This window comes from Leopardus geoffroyi, chromosome B3 (genome assembly GCF_018350155.1).
Source record: "Leopardus geoffroyi isolate Oge1 chromosome B3, O.geoffroyi_Oge1_pat1.0, whole genome shotgun sequence".
Classification (NCBI taxonomy): Eukaryota; Metazoa; Chordata; class Mammalia; order Carnivora; family Felidae; genus Leopardus; species Leopardus geoffroyi.
In genome coordinates this window covers 88,306,155-88,321,713 of record NC_059337.1, presented here as the reverse complement: position 1 = coordinate 88,321,713, position 15,559 = coordinate 88,306,155, and the positions used below count along the sequence as shown (strand labels likewise).

The window sequence follows — 15,559 nt, the reverse complement described above, 5'->3', positions numbered from 1 at the left end:
GCAAAGGTCTACCTCAGAGTCTGTTCCCAGGGAACTTGACCTAAGAATGTAGGGTGTCTGTATACTTACTATGTGTTCTGCATTGTTCTAGATGCTGAAATTCTACAGTAAACAAAAGGGAAACAAAGTAATTATGAAATCTAGTAAGTGCTATGGAGGACATAAACAGGAATCTGTGGTTAAGATGCAGTAATTCCACAAGAATCATGAAAGCCTCTCTGAAGCACTGATGCTTAAGTGGTGACATAAAGGATAAGAAAGAACCAGCCAAGTGAAAAACTTGGGGGAAAGAATTTCAACAAAGGCAACAGCCTGTTTGGGTCTCTGGGCTGGGAAAGTGTTTGGCATGTTCTAAGAACAGTCAATAGGGGAGTGTGGCCTGGGGCATAGTGAGCGAGGGGAGAGCTGGAGCAGCTCAAGTAGGGCCAGGGTGAGGAGTCAGGACTTGATTCTAGGTTCAATAGAAAGCCATTAAATGGCTGTAAAGCAAAGGAATGGCATCTGATTTTTTTTGGGGGGGGGGGGGTTGGTTTTTGTTCTTATGAGATCCATTGCTCCATTACTTTTTGGAGAATGAATTTGAAGAGAGCAAATGTAGAGATGAGGAAATCATTTAGAAGGCTATTGTAGTATTCTATTTTGTTTGTTTTTTTAATAGGCTTCATGCTCAGCACAGAGCCCAATTCGGGGCTTGAACTTACAACCCTGAGATCAAGACCTGAGCTGAGATCAAGAGTCAGATGCTCAACTGACTGAGCCACCTAGGCGCCCCTATTGTAGTATTTTTTTTTAATTTTTTAAGTATATATTTATTTTTTGTATTTTAAGTATATATTTATTTTTTGAGAGAGACAGAGACAGGATGAGCAAGGGAGGGGCAGAGAGAGAGAGAGAGAAAGAGAGAGAGAGAGAGAGAGAGAGTCCCAAGCAGACTCCACACCACCAGCATAGAGCCAGATCTGGGGCTCAAACCCACAAAACTGAAGGTCATGACCTGAGGCCCAAACCAAGAATTGGAAACCTTACTGACTGAGCCACCCAGGCACACAGTATAATATTCTAATCAGGCTACCCTATGACCCAGCAATAGCACTGCTAGGAATTTACCCAAGGGATACAGGAGTGCTGATGCATAGGGGCACTTGTACCCCAATGTTTAGAGCAGCACTTTCAACAATAGCCTAATTATGGAAAGAGCCTAAATGTCCATCAACTGATGAATGGATAAGGGAATTGTGGTTTATATACACAATGGAATACTACGTGAAATGAGAAAGAATGAAATATGGCCTTTTGTAGCAACGTGGATAGAACTGGAGAGTGTTATGCTAAGTGAAATAGGTCATACAGAGAAAGACAAATACCATGTTTTCACTCTTATGTGGATCCCAAGAAACTTAACAGAAGACCATTGGGGAGGGGCAAGAAAAAAAAAAGTTAGAGAGGGAGGGAGCCAAACCATAAGAGACTCTTAAAAACTGAGAGTAAACTGAGGGTTGATGGGGGGTGGGAAGGAGGAGAAACTGGGTGATGGGCACTGAGGAGGGCACCTGTTGGGATGAGCACTGGGTGTTTTATAGAAACCAATTTGACAACAAATTTCATATTAAAAAAAAAAAAGAAATGATGAGGCCTTGGATTAGGGCTATGGGGAGAGTGAAAATGAAGAGTAGACAATATACTCCATATATATTTTGGAGATAAAACTGACAGTATCAGGGATACCTGGCTGGCTCAGTCAGCAGAGAATGTGACTCTTGAGCTCAGCGCCATAAGTTCGAGCCCCACATTGGGCATGGAGTCTACTTTAAAATAAATAAATAAATAAATAAATAAATAAATAAATAAATAAATAAGAATTCTGTCTTTAAAAACAAAAACGAAAACTGACAGTACCAGAAATTATACAGTAAATTGAATGTTAATCCCAGAATTTATGCTGGGAAAGAGCCACATAATAGACAGTTTGCGTGACTAGGCTGACTCACTTCACACTGACCTTATTTAAGGTGAGTTGCCTTAGCCTAGAATCTGAATTAAATGGGCTAATCAGACTCACATATTGAAAAGTCACCTTCTGGGGACACCTGGGTGGCTCAGTCAGTTGGGCATTGACTCTTGATTTTAGCTCTGGCCACGATCTCATGGTTTGTGACTAAGAGTGAGAAGTCTGCTTGGGATTCTCTCTCTCTTCCTCTTTCTCTGTCTCTCCCCACCTTGTGCGCTCACTCTCTCTCTCTCTGTCTGTCTCAAAATAACTGAAAATAAAACTTTAAATAAATAAATAAATAAATATTTTTAAAATTAAGTGAAAAGTCACCTTCTGATTCCCTTTCTCATTACCAAGCCCAACATTATCAAATCCAACATTATCGAGCTCACTTAAAACTCAATAGCAAAAGAGGTTGCACAGATATAAGACCCAGAGGGAGTGATGGGAAATAAATTTTGTCCCAGTAGGATAATAACATTAGTAATAATATCTAATACTTATATAGCACTTACTAAATGCTGTTCTATAACTTTACCTATGTTCATCTTTCCCCTAAATTTGTGAAGTAGCACCATAATATAATCATTATCTTTATTTTACAGATGAGAAAATTAAGGCATACAAAGCCATAGTCAGGCTTTGAACTCAGTCTACTTCCATAATCTATGTTCTTCACTACTACACTCTACTGCCTGTCAGTTTTTCAGAAAGCAATATGCCTGTCATCAACTTTGTCTTAACCTAATTTTATTCACATATTCAAACTATTCTTAGAGTGAGTTCCCAAACCAACTATTTTATGTATTCACTATACAAGATACTTAACCAATAGACACTTATACTACAGAAAACTATTTTAGCCAAGAAAATTTAAATGCAATTAACAACTGAAATGTTATTTAATACTCACTTTAGTTGATATCTGAACTTCCTCAGATATGAACACCTCTTCAGTCTGGACTGCGTCTCTGGGAAAATATCCAAAGTCCTTTCCTTTCTACCAAAATGAAGAATGAAGATTAACAAGGAAGAGTTATCAAAGCAATAATAATTATTGGGCCTAATTTTGTCCCATGTCCTTGGCTTTCATCTATATTAAATCACAAACATTAATTGGCTTTCATTTGCTGTCTAAAAGAAAGTAAGTGAAATCATATTCCTTCTTTTTTTTTTTTTAAGATTTTCTTTTTAGGGGTGCCTGGGTGGCTCAGTCTCTTTAAACGTCTGTCTTTTTTTTTTTTTTTTAAGTGAGCAGCAGGCAAAAGTTTATTAGAGTATAAGATCAGAAAGTAAGAATACCATGGGAGCTCTCTTTACACAGAAGTGGCATTCAAAAGTGAATACCCTGTGTCTGACTCTTGATTTCAGCTCAGGTCATGATCTCACAATTCATGGGATCAAGCCCCACGTAAAGCTCTGTGCTGACAGTGCTTGGGATTCTTTTCCTCTCTCTCTCTCTGCCCTTCCCCATTTCTCTCTCTCTCTCTTTCTCCCTCTATCTCTTTCATTTAAAAAAGATTTTGTTTTTAAGTAATCTCTACACCCTATGTGGGACTCAGATTTACAGCCCCCAAGACCAAGAGTCACCTGCTTTACTAACTGAGCCAGCCAGATGTGCCTGTTATTCAAAACAATAGTATTAATTTGAGGGAACAAAGAGCCAAGTTGTAAAATGTCACTTTTTTAAACTTCAGAGGGAAAACCATCCTACATACTCATTTTCTTCCTTTTTATGTTTGTTAATGACCTTCCTTACCCAGGTGGACCACAGATTTACACTAGTAAACATGGGCTATCAAAAGGCAGAAGAATGGTGGCAGTAGCCAAGTTAGATGGAGCTGTGACATATTCAGCATTTTTTAGGATAACAGAATCAAGTAAGATGTTTAACTCTGAAGGGCCAAGATGGATTCATCAATACAGCAAAGATCTGTAAGTCCTCCAGGGAGGATTTGGTTCCATAAAACTTTTCTGGGGCTACCTTGGTAGCAGAGATCTTCTTAATCCAGTTTAATTACATGTAGGATGTCCCCTGAGAGTGAAGGTTTCAGCACTCTTAGCCCATTTCCTATCCCAGGCAAAGTTGAAACGTGTTTTGGTCCTTTCATCCAGCACCATTACATCTCAACTGTGATTCTCCAGCTCTGCAGTTGCAGCAGCTGTTTGGAAACTGACAGTCTGTGGGTGAATTCCATAGTGTGGTCTCTTAAACAGCTGCCTGCCTGGGTTAATACCTAATGCACAAAACTAAGTATGCTTGAAACTTCACCCTGGCTCTACATATTGCATGCCACTTTTGTGTGGAACTATCATTCTCATACATAGTAAGCAAGAAAGAATGCTTTCTTTTTCTCTTATGATACCTACTGTGTCATTTTTCTTACAGCTGCATTGGTTGTCTCTAATGTGTTCAAAGACATACACTGGCATGTTTAAAGGACCATAGCAGTAAGGAATCTTGGGAACTACAGAAGCCAAATCATTCTGGCCATTGAGAGTCAGCCGTTCAGTCATACAGCCCCTGCTGCTAAAAAAGCAGGATAGATCCAAGTAGAATCTTCTTCAAATAGTGATCACAAAGGCTACACAACAGAGAAATCTGATGCATATTCAAAATGGAAATGATGGGGGCGCCTGGGTGGCTCAGTCGGTTAAGGGTCCGACTTCAGCTCAGGTCACGATCTCGTAGTCCATGAGTTCGAGCCCCGCGTTGGGCTCTGGGCTGACAGCTCAGAGCCTGGAGCCTGCTTCCAATTCTGTGTCTCCCTCTTTCTGACCTTCCCCCGTTCATGCTCTGTCTCTCTCTGTCTCAAAAATAAATAAACATTTAAAAAAAAATGGAAATGATGTGTGCATCAGGTGGGTCATGCTTGTTCAGCTTGGGAGTAAAATTGCTTACCATAGCATCTTTTCATTATCGTTGGTGTTGCCTAGATGTCCCATAATCTCCGCTGGCACTTTTAAAGTAATTTTATTCTCCAAGTAAATATAAAACCTAAGTTCAGAAACTATGCATGATACATAAAAATAATTTCAAGACACTCTTAAGTTCTCTATCCCAACCAAACTGCCTTCCCAAAACACTACTTTGATAGAAATTCTGAAACCAAGACTGAACATGACCATTTTTTGTTTGTTTAAATGTGTTAAATATTTATTTTTTTTTTCCAACGTTTATCTATTTTTGGGACAGAGAGAGACAGAGCATGAACGGGAGAGGGGCAGAGAGAGAGGGAGACACAGAATCGGAAACAGGCTCCAGGCTCTGAGCCATCAGCCCAGAGCCCGACGCGGGGCTCGAACTCACGGACCGCGAGATCGTGACCTGGCTGAAGTCGGACGCTTAACCGACTGCGCCACCCAGGCGCCCCTAAATGTGTTAAATATTTAAATCAATAAATATTTTAAATATATATTACATATATGTTATATATGTAAAGTGCTTTGAAATTATTAAAGTTCCTTTAGAGATGAAAAGCAGCTTTTCTGTGCAAGCTAGTCATTTACTCTGCATTCAGTTTTTAAGACTAGATACTTACACTTCCTGCCCACAAATCTTCTCTTTCTCCTGCAAGTTTAACATAAACAGATATCTCTTCTCCCTTAGTGAAGTTCAGGTATCGGCAGTCAGGTCCTCTGTAATCTCTCATGGCTAAGACTCTGCTTATTAAAGCTATGTAAACATGTGAAGAAAAACACACAATTTAAATTAAAATGTTATTTATCTTCCTCCCATCTTGCCCTCCTCCAGTATATCCTATGTATTTCCAAATGCTAATTGCTTCATATCATTTATCACCTCAAAAACCTACATTGACTTCCCACTGCACACAGAATAAATTCTAAGCTCTTTGGCTTGGTGTCCAAGGCTATCCATAACCTGCTCCTCTTCCTTATTTAAAATGACTTCCTTGGGGCGCCTGGGTGGCGCAGTCGGTTAAGCGTCCGACTTCAGCCAGGTCACGATCTCGCGGTCCCTGAGTTCGAGCCCCGCGTCGGGCTCTGGGCTGATGGCTCGGAGCCTGGAGCCTGTTTCCGGTTCTGTGTCTCCCTCTCTCTCTGCCCCTCCCCCGTTCATGCTCTGTCTCTCTCTGTCCCCCCAAAAAAATAAATAAACGTTGAAAAAAAAAATTTAAAATGACTTCCTCTTATTCCTTTACAGTCAAGTTAATCTGTCCATTGTCCCTGGAATATGTTATTACCATCTTGTCAGGAAGGAAAGGTAAAGATAATTCGTTTTCTTCCTGGTACCTACTACAGTAGTTAGTCCCCCTTATTTGAGGGAGATACATTCCAAGACCTCTGTGTCTGAAACCACAGATAGGGCCAAACCCTACATACTATGTTTTTCCCTATGTATACATACATATAATAAAGTTTAATTTATAAATTAGGTACAGTAAGAGATTAAAAACAATAACTAATAGTAAAATTGAACAGTTATAACAATATACTATAATAAAGTTATGTGATGCTGGGGCATCTGGGTGACTCAGTCGGTTAAGTGTCCAACTGCAGCTCAGGTCATGATCTCACAATCATGAGTTTGAGCCCCGCATTGGGCTCTGTGCTGACAGCTCGGTGCCTGGGGTCTGCTTCAGATTCTGTGTCTCTCTCTCTCACTCTCTGCCCCTTCCCCTGTTCTCTCTCTCACAAAAATAAACATTAAAAAAAATTTTTTTAAATAAAATAAAAGTTATGTGATGTGATCTCTTTCTCAAAATATCTTATTTTACTGTACTTACTCTTCTTGCAATGATGTGAGATGATAGAATGACTAAATAAAAGGAGATAAAGTGAGGTACATGAGGTAAGCACTGTGACGTAGCATTAGGCTACTATTGACATTCTGACTGTATGTCAGAAGCAAGATCATCTGCTTCTGGGCCATGGTTGACCGCAGGTAACTAGAACCATGGAAAGTGACCCATGGGTAAAGGGGACTACAGTATATTCTAGGCATTATGATAGCTCTTTCATATCTTTATTTTATTGAATCCTCAAAACAGACCTATAAGGTCAATAATCTTGTATCGATCTAACAAATGATCCTTTAAACCTTAGAAAGTTGGTCGCACACTTGATAAATGGTGGAGCCAGATTTGCACTGAGGTTATTTGCACTGCAACATCTGCCTTCCATATTCTGAGCTTTTTCTTTCTGCTCTTTCCTTCAGAAACTCTTCAGTCTCTCTTCATGGTCAACTCATATTCTACTTCTTCTATGAGACATCCTGAATTGATCCAGCCTGTTCTGCCCTTCTCTGAACTTCAATATTACCTATTATTCTTATGCTGTATTGATATTTACTTTTTCATGTTGACCTGTCACTAGAATGAAAATTCCTGGAGGGCAAGAAATTTATCTGACATTTCATTTTATTCTTAGGTATACACTCCTACCCCCCCAGACCCAACAAATAATAGGCCCTCAATAATTATGAACGGTCATAACCCCATATACTAGATCTAGCCCTTCAATACATAAAGTAATATACATATTACCTATTATAATTATACTAACATATGTAAAACATTTTGATTAAGTCATACAATTAAAGTTAAAATAATGTTATAAATTACTATGAATTTGAATGTTCCTTTCTATGTTTGGTGTCTGGCCCTAAGGAAACTAAGATGAAGAATAAAGAAGGAAAGAAAGATTATTATTGTTATAAAACATCATCTAGTAAATCTCTATATATCAAATTGCATATCCAAATGATTAAGGAAAATGTGTACTCATAAAAATTTACTTATAAATTATTTACATTTCTACTAATAATATTTTGGATTTTTAATTTACATATTGCAAATTAAAAATAATTATCACATACTAGAGAGATAGAATATATGTAAAACAATTGTAATATATTGTGATACTATTCCTTTTGCACCATAATGCTAATAACAGAAAATAACTTCATAACCAGTAAAATGAAAATTAATTTTTCTTTGTAAAAGAAAGGAGAAATTTAATGTTCAAGGATATAAATAAAATTATGCACTCCTAACACTGATTTTAATATTTTACATAATAAATGAACACAGAAATGATTGTTTGATAAAGTTTAGACAATAATACAAATCAATACAAATCAATTATAGCTATCTTAAAAATTAGGAAAAGTGCTGATTTGTTTGTTTTTGAGGCCTGGATTAATATCTTTATAATTTCCGATATATTTATATACCAGGCTGATTTTTGCCCCTTGATATATTTATATTAAAAACTATTACAAAATGCTTTGCTTCTAGCATTTTCTTTTTTTAGTGAAGTATATTTTATAGCTGCAAATATTTCTCAATGATATTAATGCTTACTTCTATCATACATGCCCACAATAACATATTATGTCATTTCAGAACCTCAGTTTAAGAGGAAAAGAAGGCAAAAAAGAAAAACAAACTTACTTTCACATTCCAAGTCACCACATTTTTTAAAGTCTGCCAGCAGTTTTGTGCCCTCCAGACACTTTGTCAGAGAAATTACCAAAAGGAGAGTTCTGTGAACTCCAAGCGCCGCCATGCTAAAATAAGCAGGAATCTCAAACAAGGTTTAAACCAATTGTTTAGGCCATAGACCTGTTTATGCCAGTCAAAACAAGAGATATCCCACTTTCTCTACTAAATTTAAGACAAAAAGTTTTGTTTTTTTTTAAATCTCTTGATAATTACATTTTTCAATTGGTATTTAGATTTAACTTGAGGGACAAACGCTGTCTGTTCACAATCTGCAGTGTCAGGTCTCCAGATAATACATAATGGTTTAATAATTAACAGATTTTTAGTTGGACTCATGGATTGTAAAAGTGACCTGTGTAAAACCATCTGACTTAAAGGTACCTTGCATTCAACAGGACAGTTCTTAAACCTGTTTTAGAATTCATCTCTTTCTGTTAAAGTCTTCAGGTAGATCAATCAATAAATGCAAACTGAGTATTTGTCTCATGCAAATACCAACATCAATGGAGAAAGTATATAGTTATATGTAGACGCAGTAATAATTTATATTAAAAGCATGGTTTTGAAATATGATGAAGGTTATTTGAAAAAAGTCCCACTTTCATATTTTAAAAACCTTCAGTGTTACTATGAAGTTGAAAATTGTAAGAGTAATAGTTAATTGGGGCACCTGGGTGGCTCAGTTGGTAAAACGTTTGACTCTTGATTTCTGTTCAGGTCATGATCTCACATTTTGTAGGTTTGAGCGAGCCCCATGTTGGGCTCTGTGCTGACAGTGCAGAACCTGCTTGGGATTCTCTCTCTCCCTCTTTCTCTGCTCCTCCCTGGTGCGTGTGTACTCTCTCTCAAAATAAATAAATAAACATTAAAAAAAAAAATGAAGAGGGGAGCCTGGGTGGCTCAGTTGGTTAAGTGTCCGACTTCAGCTCAGGTCATGATCTCATGGCTTGTGAGTTCAAGTTGCACATCAGGCTGCGTGCTGACAGCTCAAGCCTGGAGCCTGCTTCAGATTCTGTGTCTCCATCTGTCTCTGCCCCTTGCCTGCTCATGCTCTGTCTCTCTCCCTCTCTCTCTCTCAAAAATAAACATTAAAAATTTTTTTAAAAAAAATAAAAAGTAAAAAAATAAAAATAAAAATAATAAGAAGAAAACTAGTTAAAATGTGGCAAGTACTTCATATGTTCCAGGTATTGTCTTAAACAATTGTATGATTTAACTCCCACATCAACTGTCTAAGGTAGGTAATATTATCATCCCCATTTTGCATATGAGGTAACTGAGGTACACAGAGATAGATTAAATCACTTGCCGATAGCCACACAGTGAGTGGAGAAGAAATTTAAATCTAGACACTCGACTCCCCCTATTCATACACTATACTTTGCCACAACAGAATGATGTCTATTACCATCTGAAACAAAACTATTCCAGACACAACAAGTACAGTATTATTCCATGTATTTAAAATTGCATATTTCTGGGGCACCAGGGTAGCTCAGTCAGTTAAGCTAAGGTCATGACTCAGCTTTTTTTTTTTTAAAAAAAAAAGCTCAGCTGAGGTCATGATCTCACGGTTTGTGAGTTTGAGCCCCTCATTGAGTTCTGTGCTGATGGCTCAGAGCCTGGAGCCGGCTTCAGATTCTGTGTCACCCTCTCTCTCTGCCCCCCCGCCCCCCCCCCCCCCCCGGCTGGTGCTCTGTCTCTCTCTGTCTCTCAAAAATGAATAAATGTTTAAAAATTTTTTAAATAAAATAAAATTGCATATTGCTGTCACTGGAGAGAGATATCTACAAGAATCCTCCCCCATACAGTGAGAACATATAGTATGATTCCAAATTGTGTTCACTTTTTCTTTGTACTTTATTTGCCTTTTTTTTTTTTAAATCAGGGACATAGCAAAAATAAATAAACAAAAAAATCAGGGGCATATCTTGTTGTAAAATAACAATAAAGCTATGAAAATCAGTTATTTGAATGTTATTGCTGCTTAAAAAGAATCAAAGCCCTATATTGGGACTTTCTATGTAAAACACTAGATCTCAGTAGATCTGGGGAAACCACACCTGTCTACTTCAATCTTGAGAAAGTATTTTTCTAAGTCCTTCTTTGCTGTACCTCTTCTCTATATTTGGGCATGCCACAGTGTACATGGTTTGCAGAATATAGCAATTGTGTGACACCACACTTCCCTCTAGTGCTTGACATAAATAAATATCTAGCACCTGAGCAAGCTAAGGTGAAGGGCTTTTATTTCAGGATCCTAAAACAAAACAAAACAAAACAAAAACAGTGTTTTTCGTTCGTTTTCCAAAAACAAACTTTAGTAAGAAGCCGCCTGTGTCAGATCAAAGATTTTTACATCTTTAGAAAGAATCTGATACAGCATGAATTTGAGGATCATTTGGCTTGCAATTAGAACACTGCATAGTTATATACATGCACACCCAAAAAGCTTTAGGTTAGTTTCTTGAAAACTTTTACAAGTCTAGAAACTTGTCAAAGACATTTAAAGAAGGATTAACTCTTCAGCTTCAAAATTTGGCACAGAATTATTTGCATAATTTATAATATCAAATCAAGAATATTTATTAAAATTATTTATACTTTTTGTATTCAATATTAAAGACATTACAGCTAAATTGTGAACTAATTACTTTAATTTTGTTTTCTAAGACTTTTTTTTTTTTTTAATTTTAAGCAATCTCTACACCCAGTATGGGACTTGAACTCACAACCCCAAGATTAAGAGTCACATGCTTATTTTGTTTTAAGTTAGGAACCCAGCTAAATTTAAATTGTCTATTGATTGGCTTTAAGGAAATGTGAGTCAAGAAAAACAGGAGAAAATTCTTGCCTAAGATACTAGCCTGGAGATTTTCTTCTACTAGAAATGTTCCTACTTTCTTACTATATAATATACTCAGATTATTTCACTGTATTTTCAGATCATCACTTAAATATAATTTAACAAGATATCTGAAATGTGGTAGCATAATGTCAACCATCTCTAACAGACCCAAGTGTAGATGTGGTACATGAAAGAGATAAGAACATTTGGTTTACAGAAACCAAAGCATCAGGGCACCTGGCTGCCTCAGTTGGTTAAATATTCACCTTCAGCTCAGGTCATGATCTCACAGTTTGTGGGTTCAAGCCCTACATCAGGCTCTGTGCTGACTATTCAGAACCTGGAGCCAGCTTTAGACTCTGTGTCTCCCTCTCTCTGCCCCTCTCCCACTGGCACACTGTCTCTCTCTTAAAAATAAACGTTTAAAAATTTTTAAATAAGAAACCAAAGCATCAATTTTTACCATAAAGATGATCATATTATGCTATTTAGATATTATCTAATTGCTGATGCATTTTTCAGGTCAAGTGTTGGGTCAATATTAAAATATAATACTGCTAGACATTTAGATGGCTAACAGACACATGAAAAGATGCTCAACATCACTCATTATCGGGGAAATACAAATCAAAACCACAATGAGATAGCACCTCACACCTGTCAGAATGGCTAACATGAACAACTCAGGCAGCAACAGATGTTGGCGAGGATGCAGAGAAAGAGGATCTCTTTTGCACTGCTGGTGGTAATGCAAATTGGTGCAGCCACTCTGGAAAACAGTATGGAGGTTCCTCAAAAAATTAAAAATAGAACTACCTTACAACACAGCAACTGCATTACTAGGTATTTATCCAAAGGATACAAAAATGCTGATTTGAAGGGGCACATACACCCCAATGTTTATAGCAACACTATCAACAATAGCCAAATTGTGGAAAGATCCCAAACGTCCATTGACTGACAAATGGATAAAAGAAGATGTATGTATATCACAATGGAGGAGCACTTTGGTGGCTCAGTCAGTTAAGCAATTGACTTTATCTCGGTTCATGTTCTCGCTGTTTGTGAGTTTGAGCCCCAGGTTGGGCTCTCTGCTGTCGGCACAGAACTTACTTCAGATCCTCTGTCTCCTCTCTCTGCCCCTCCCCCGCTGGTTCCCTCCCTCTCTCTCTCTCAAAAATAAACACACTTTAAAAAAATAAATATAGGGGCGCCTGGGTGGCTCAGTCGGTTGAGCGTCCGACTACGGCTCAGGTCAGAATCTTGCAGTTCGTGAGTTCGAGCCCCGCGTCGGCTCTGTGCTGACAGCTCAGAGCCTGGAGCCTGTTTCAGATTCTGTGTCTCCCTCTCTCTCTGCCCCTTCCCCGCTCATGCTCTGTATCTCTCTGTCTCTCAAAAATGAATAAACGTTAAACAAAATTTAAAAAAAATAAAATGAAATAAATATATATGGAAATGCAAGCTGGCGCAGCCACTCTGGAAAACAGTACAGAGGTTCCTCAGAAAACTAAAAATAGAATTACCCTATGACCCAGCAATTGCACTACTAGGCATTTATCCAAGGGACACAGGTGTGCTGTTTTGAAGGGACACATGCACCCCCATGTTTATAGCAGCGCTGTCAACAATGGCCAAAATATGGAAAGAGCCCAAATGTCCATCGATGGATGAATGGATAAAGAAGATGTGGTATATATACACAATGGAGCATTACTCGGCAATCAAAAAGAATGCAATCTTGCCATTTGCAACTATGTGGATGGAACTGGAGGGTATTATGCTAAGTAAAATTAGTCAGCCAGAGAAAGACAAAAATCATATGACTTCACTCACATGAGGACTTTAAGAGACAAAACAGATGAACATAAGGGAAGGGAAACAAAAATAATATAAAAACAGGGAGGGGGGACAAAACAGAAGAGACTCACAAATATGAAGAGCAAACTGAGGGTTACTGGAGGGGTTGTGGGAGGTGGGATGGGCTAAATGGGTAAGGGGCATTAAGGAATCTACTCCTGAAATCGTTGTTGCACTATCTGCTAACTAACTTGGATGTAAATTTTAAAAAATTTAAAAAAAATTAAAATAATAAATATCATAAATTGCAATATATATACATACATATATATAAACACATACACAATGAAATACTACTCAGCAATCAAAAAGAATGAGATCTTGCCATTTGCAACAATGTGGATGGAAATGGAGTGTATTATGTAAAGTGAAATAAGTCAGAGAAAGATAAATATCATATGATTTCACTCATATGTGGAATTTAAGAAACAAAACAGATGAACATACAGGAAGGGAAGGAAAAATAAGTTGCAAACAGAGAAGGAGGCAAACCATAAGAGACTCTTAACTAATAGAGAACAAACTGAGGGTTGCTGGAGGGGTGTTGGGTGGGGGGATGGGCAAATGGGTGATAGTCAATAAGGCAGGCACTTGTTGGGATGAGTGATGGGATGACTGGGTGTTGTATGTAAGTGATGAATCACTAAATTCTACTCCTGAAACCATTACTACAGTATTAACTTTCTTTGATTTAATAAAATTAAAATAAATAAAAAAAGTTTAAAAATTTAAATTAAAAAATAAAATATAATACTGCTGCTGAGGAAGATTTCATGGTAACAGTCAGAAATACTGATTTGGAAGAACTATGGCATTCTTCAGAGATGATACAGGAGATAAGAGTACTTACTATATAAATCTAAAGAATGAATCATCAAAGCCACACATGTTCAGTATCTTAGAGCTAATATCACAGAGCAACCCTTTCCATGACAATACAAAGACAAAATCATGAATGCTGTGCTTCTGCTTGGTGATGTTATTTCTGATGCTATATAATCAGAAATACTATATGTTTCTGATACTATACAATCTGATACTATACTATCTTGTCTCTTAGTACATCAGATTTCCTAAAATGGGAACATATTTTCTTTACCCAGCTGCCTGTTACTCTATAAATACGTAAGATAGAGAAACTTGATTAGAAGTTACATGGGATAAGCTGAACTAATTAAGCTGGGATAGTTTTTACTAGGGAGAGGGTACTAGAACAAAGCCTTTGAAAACAGTTACCATGGTAGATAGATGTGCAGTGAGAGATAGGCCCAAGAAAGATTAAGATTCAGATTGGTGTGGAAGACATAGAGATGGCCCTTCCATAGTCTCTCTTTAAGGTAAGACCTTCTGCTCACCTGCAGGGAGTACAGGTAGCAGATAGGCTCTGGCAGACAGCGACTTCAAGGTCTGTCTCAGCTGCAGAGAGCCATCTTACCCAAGATCACCCCTTCCTGCATGATCTGGCGAATATAGTGGATAAATGACAAGAGAGTACAAAGGTGCGAGGCATTTCAGCCCAATTGAGACACTCTGACAGGCATTCCTCACTCCAGAGTTCCCTGTTGGGTTAACTGAAGCTTTGTAGAGCTGCACTGTAGTTTGACTTCACCTTTTGCCTAATCCTGCTTTCTTCCCCTTCCTTTCATTAGTGGTGATCCCTTGAACCCCTAACTCTTTTCAGCATCTACTTCTAGAGAACACAACCTCAGACACTAGTGATCCAAAGACACAAAAGTGGGAGGTGGCAGAACATGCACATTTGGGGCCACAATATGTGCTTGTCACTCCATGGCTCCTTTTACCTTTGTTGCTTTTGTGTTGCTGAAGGCCATGTTTTAATTCTGCCCGCTTTTTCTTATTCTGCCGGTATTGGAGTTCTAACAGGAGATAGACAGGTGTTCCATTTTGAGAGATGGCACTACTCTATCATTGAGGAAATTTTCATGAAGGGCTGTTTGCAACAGTGTGGACACTGTTCAGGGTTCAGGGAAACCACGAGGCATGTAACATCCCCAGCATGAAGGAACAGTGACCACTGTCTGGAGAGAACTATGGGAGAGGGCTGCCGAACAGGAACTTGAAGACATCAGTAAAGGAACTCAGCCAGGAAAACATCACTCTTTTACTTTTCTGAACTCCAGGGGTAACTTTCATTGACCAAATCCAGCCAGATGCCAGAGAATAAGGGAACCCTTTGAAGTAGCACTAAAGATCTGTGTTCCAGGGACACAGAACACAGTGGCAGAGTGAAGAGTGGATTAGGAGGAGCAATGAGAGAATATCCCACCCACTGTCATCATTCCTTTACTATGTGGTTTTTTTTTTTTTTAATAGTATGCAACATCTTCGACATCTTCAACATACATGTGAGATATTTGCTGATCAGGGGGCTGAATT

The 15,559-nt window shown here is 38.0% G+C and overlaps 1 protein-coding gene across 7 annotated transcripts in view; it reads right to left on the bottom strand.

Moving 5' to 3' along the window:
* MIA2 (MIA SH3 domain ER export factor 2) overlaps positions 1–8,726 on the bottom strand; it is a 111,230-nt gene extending 102,504 nt beyond the window's left edge. For 4 of the 7 annotated variants that reach the window (XM_045450766.1, XM_045450771.1, XM_045450767.1 and 1 more), the window contains exons 1-3: positions 8,407–8,726; positions 5,533–5,666; positions 2,904–2,990 (exon numbers count right to left, since the gene is read on the bottom strand). In XM_045450766.1, coding sequence (XP_045306722.1) covers positions 2,904–2,990; positions 5,533–5,666; positions 8,407–8,521 — 336 coding nt within the window. In that variant the 5' untranslated portion in view covers positions 8,522–8,726. The remainder of the gene's footprint in view (positions 1–2,903; positions 2,991–5,532; positions 5,667–8,406) is intronic. The other 3 variants (XM_045450768.1, XM_045450769.1, XM_045450770.1) reach the window with 1 other exon arrangement.
* Positions 8,727–15,559: the final 6,833 nt, after the last annotated feature.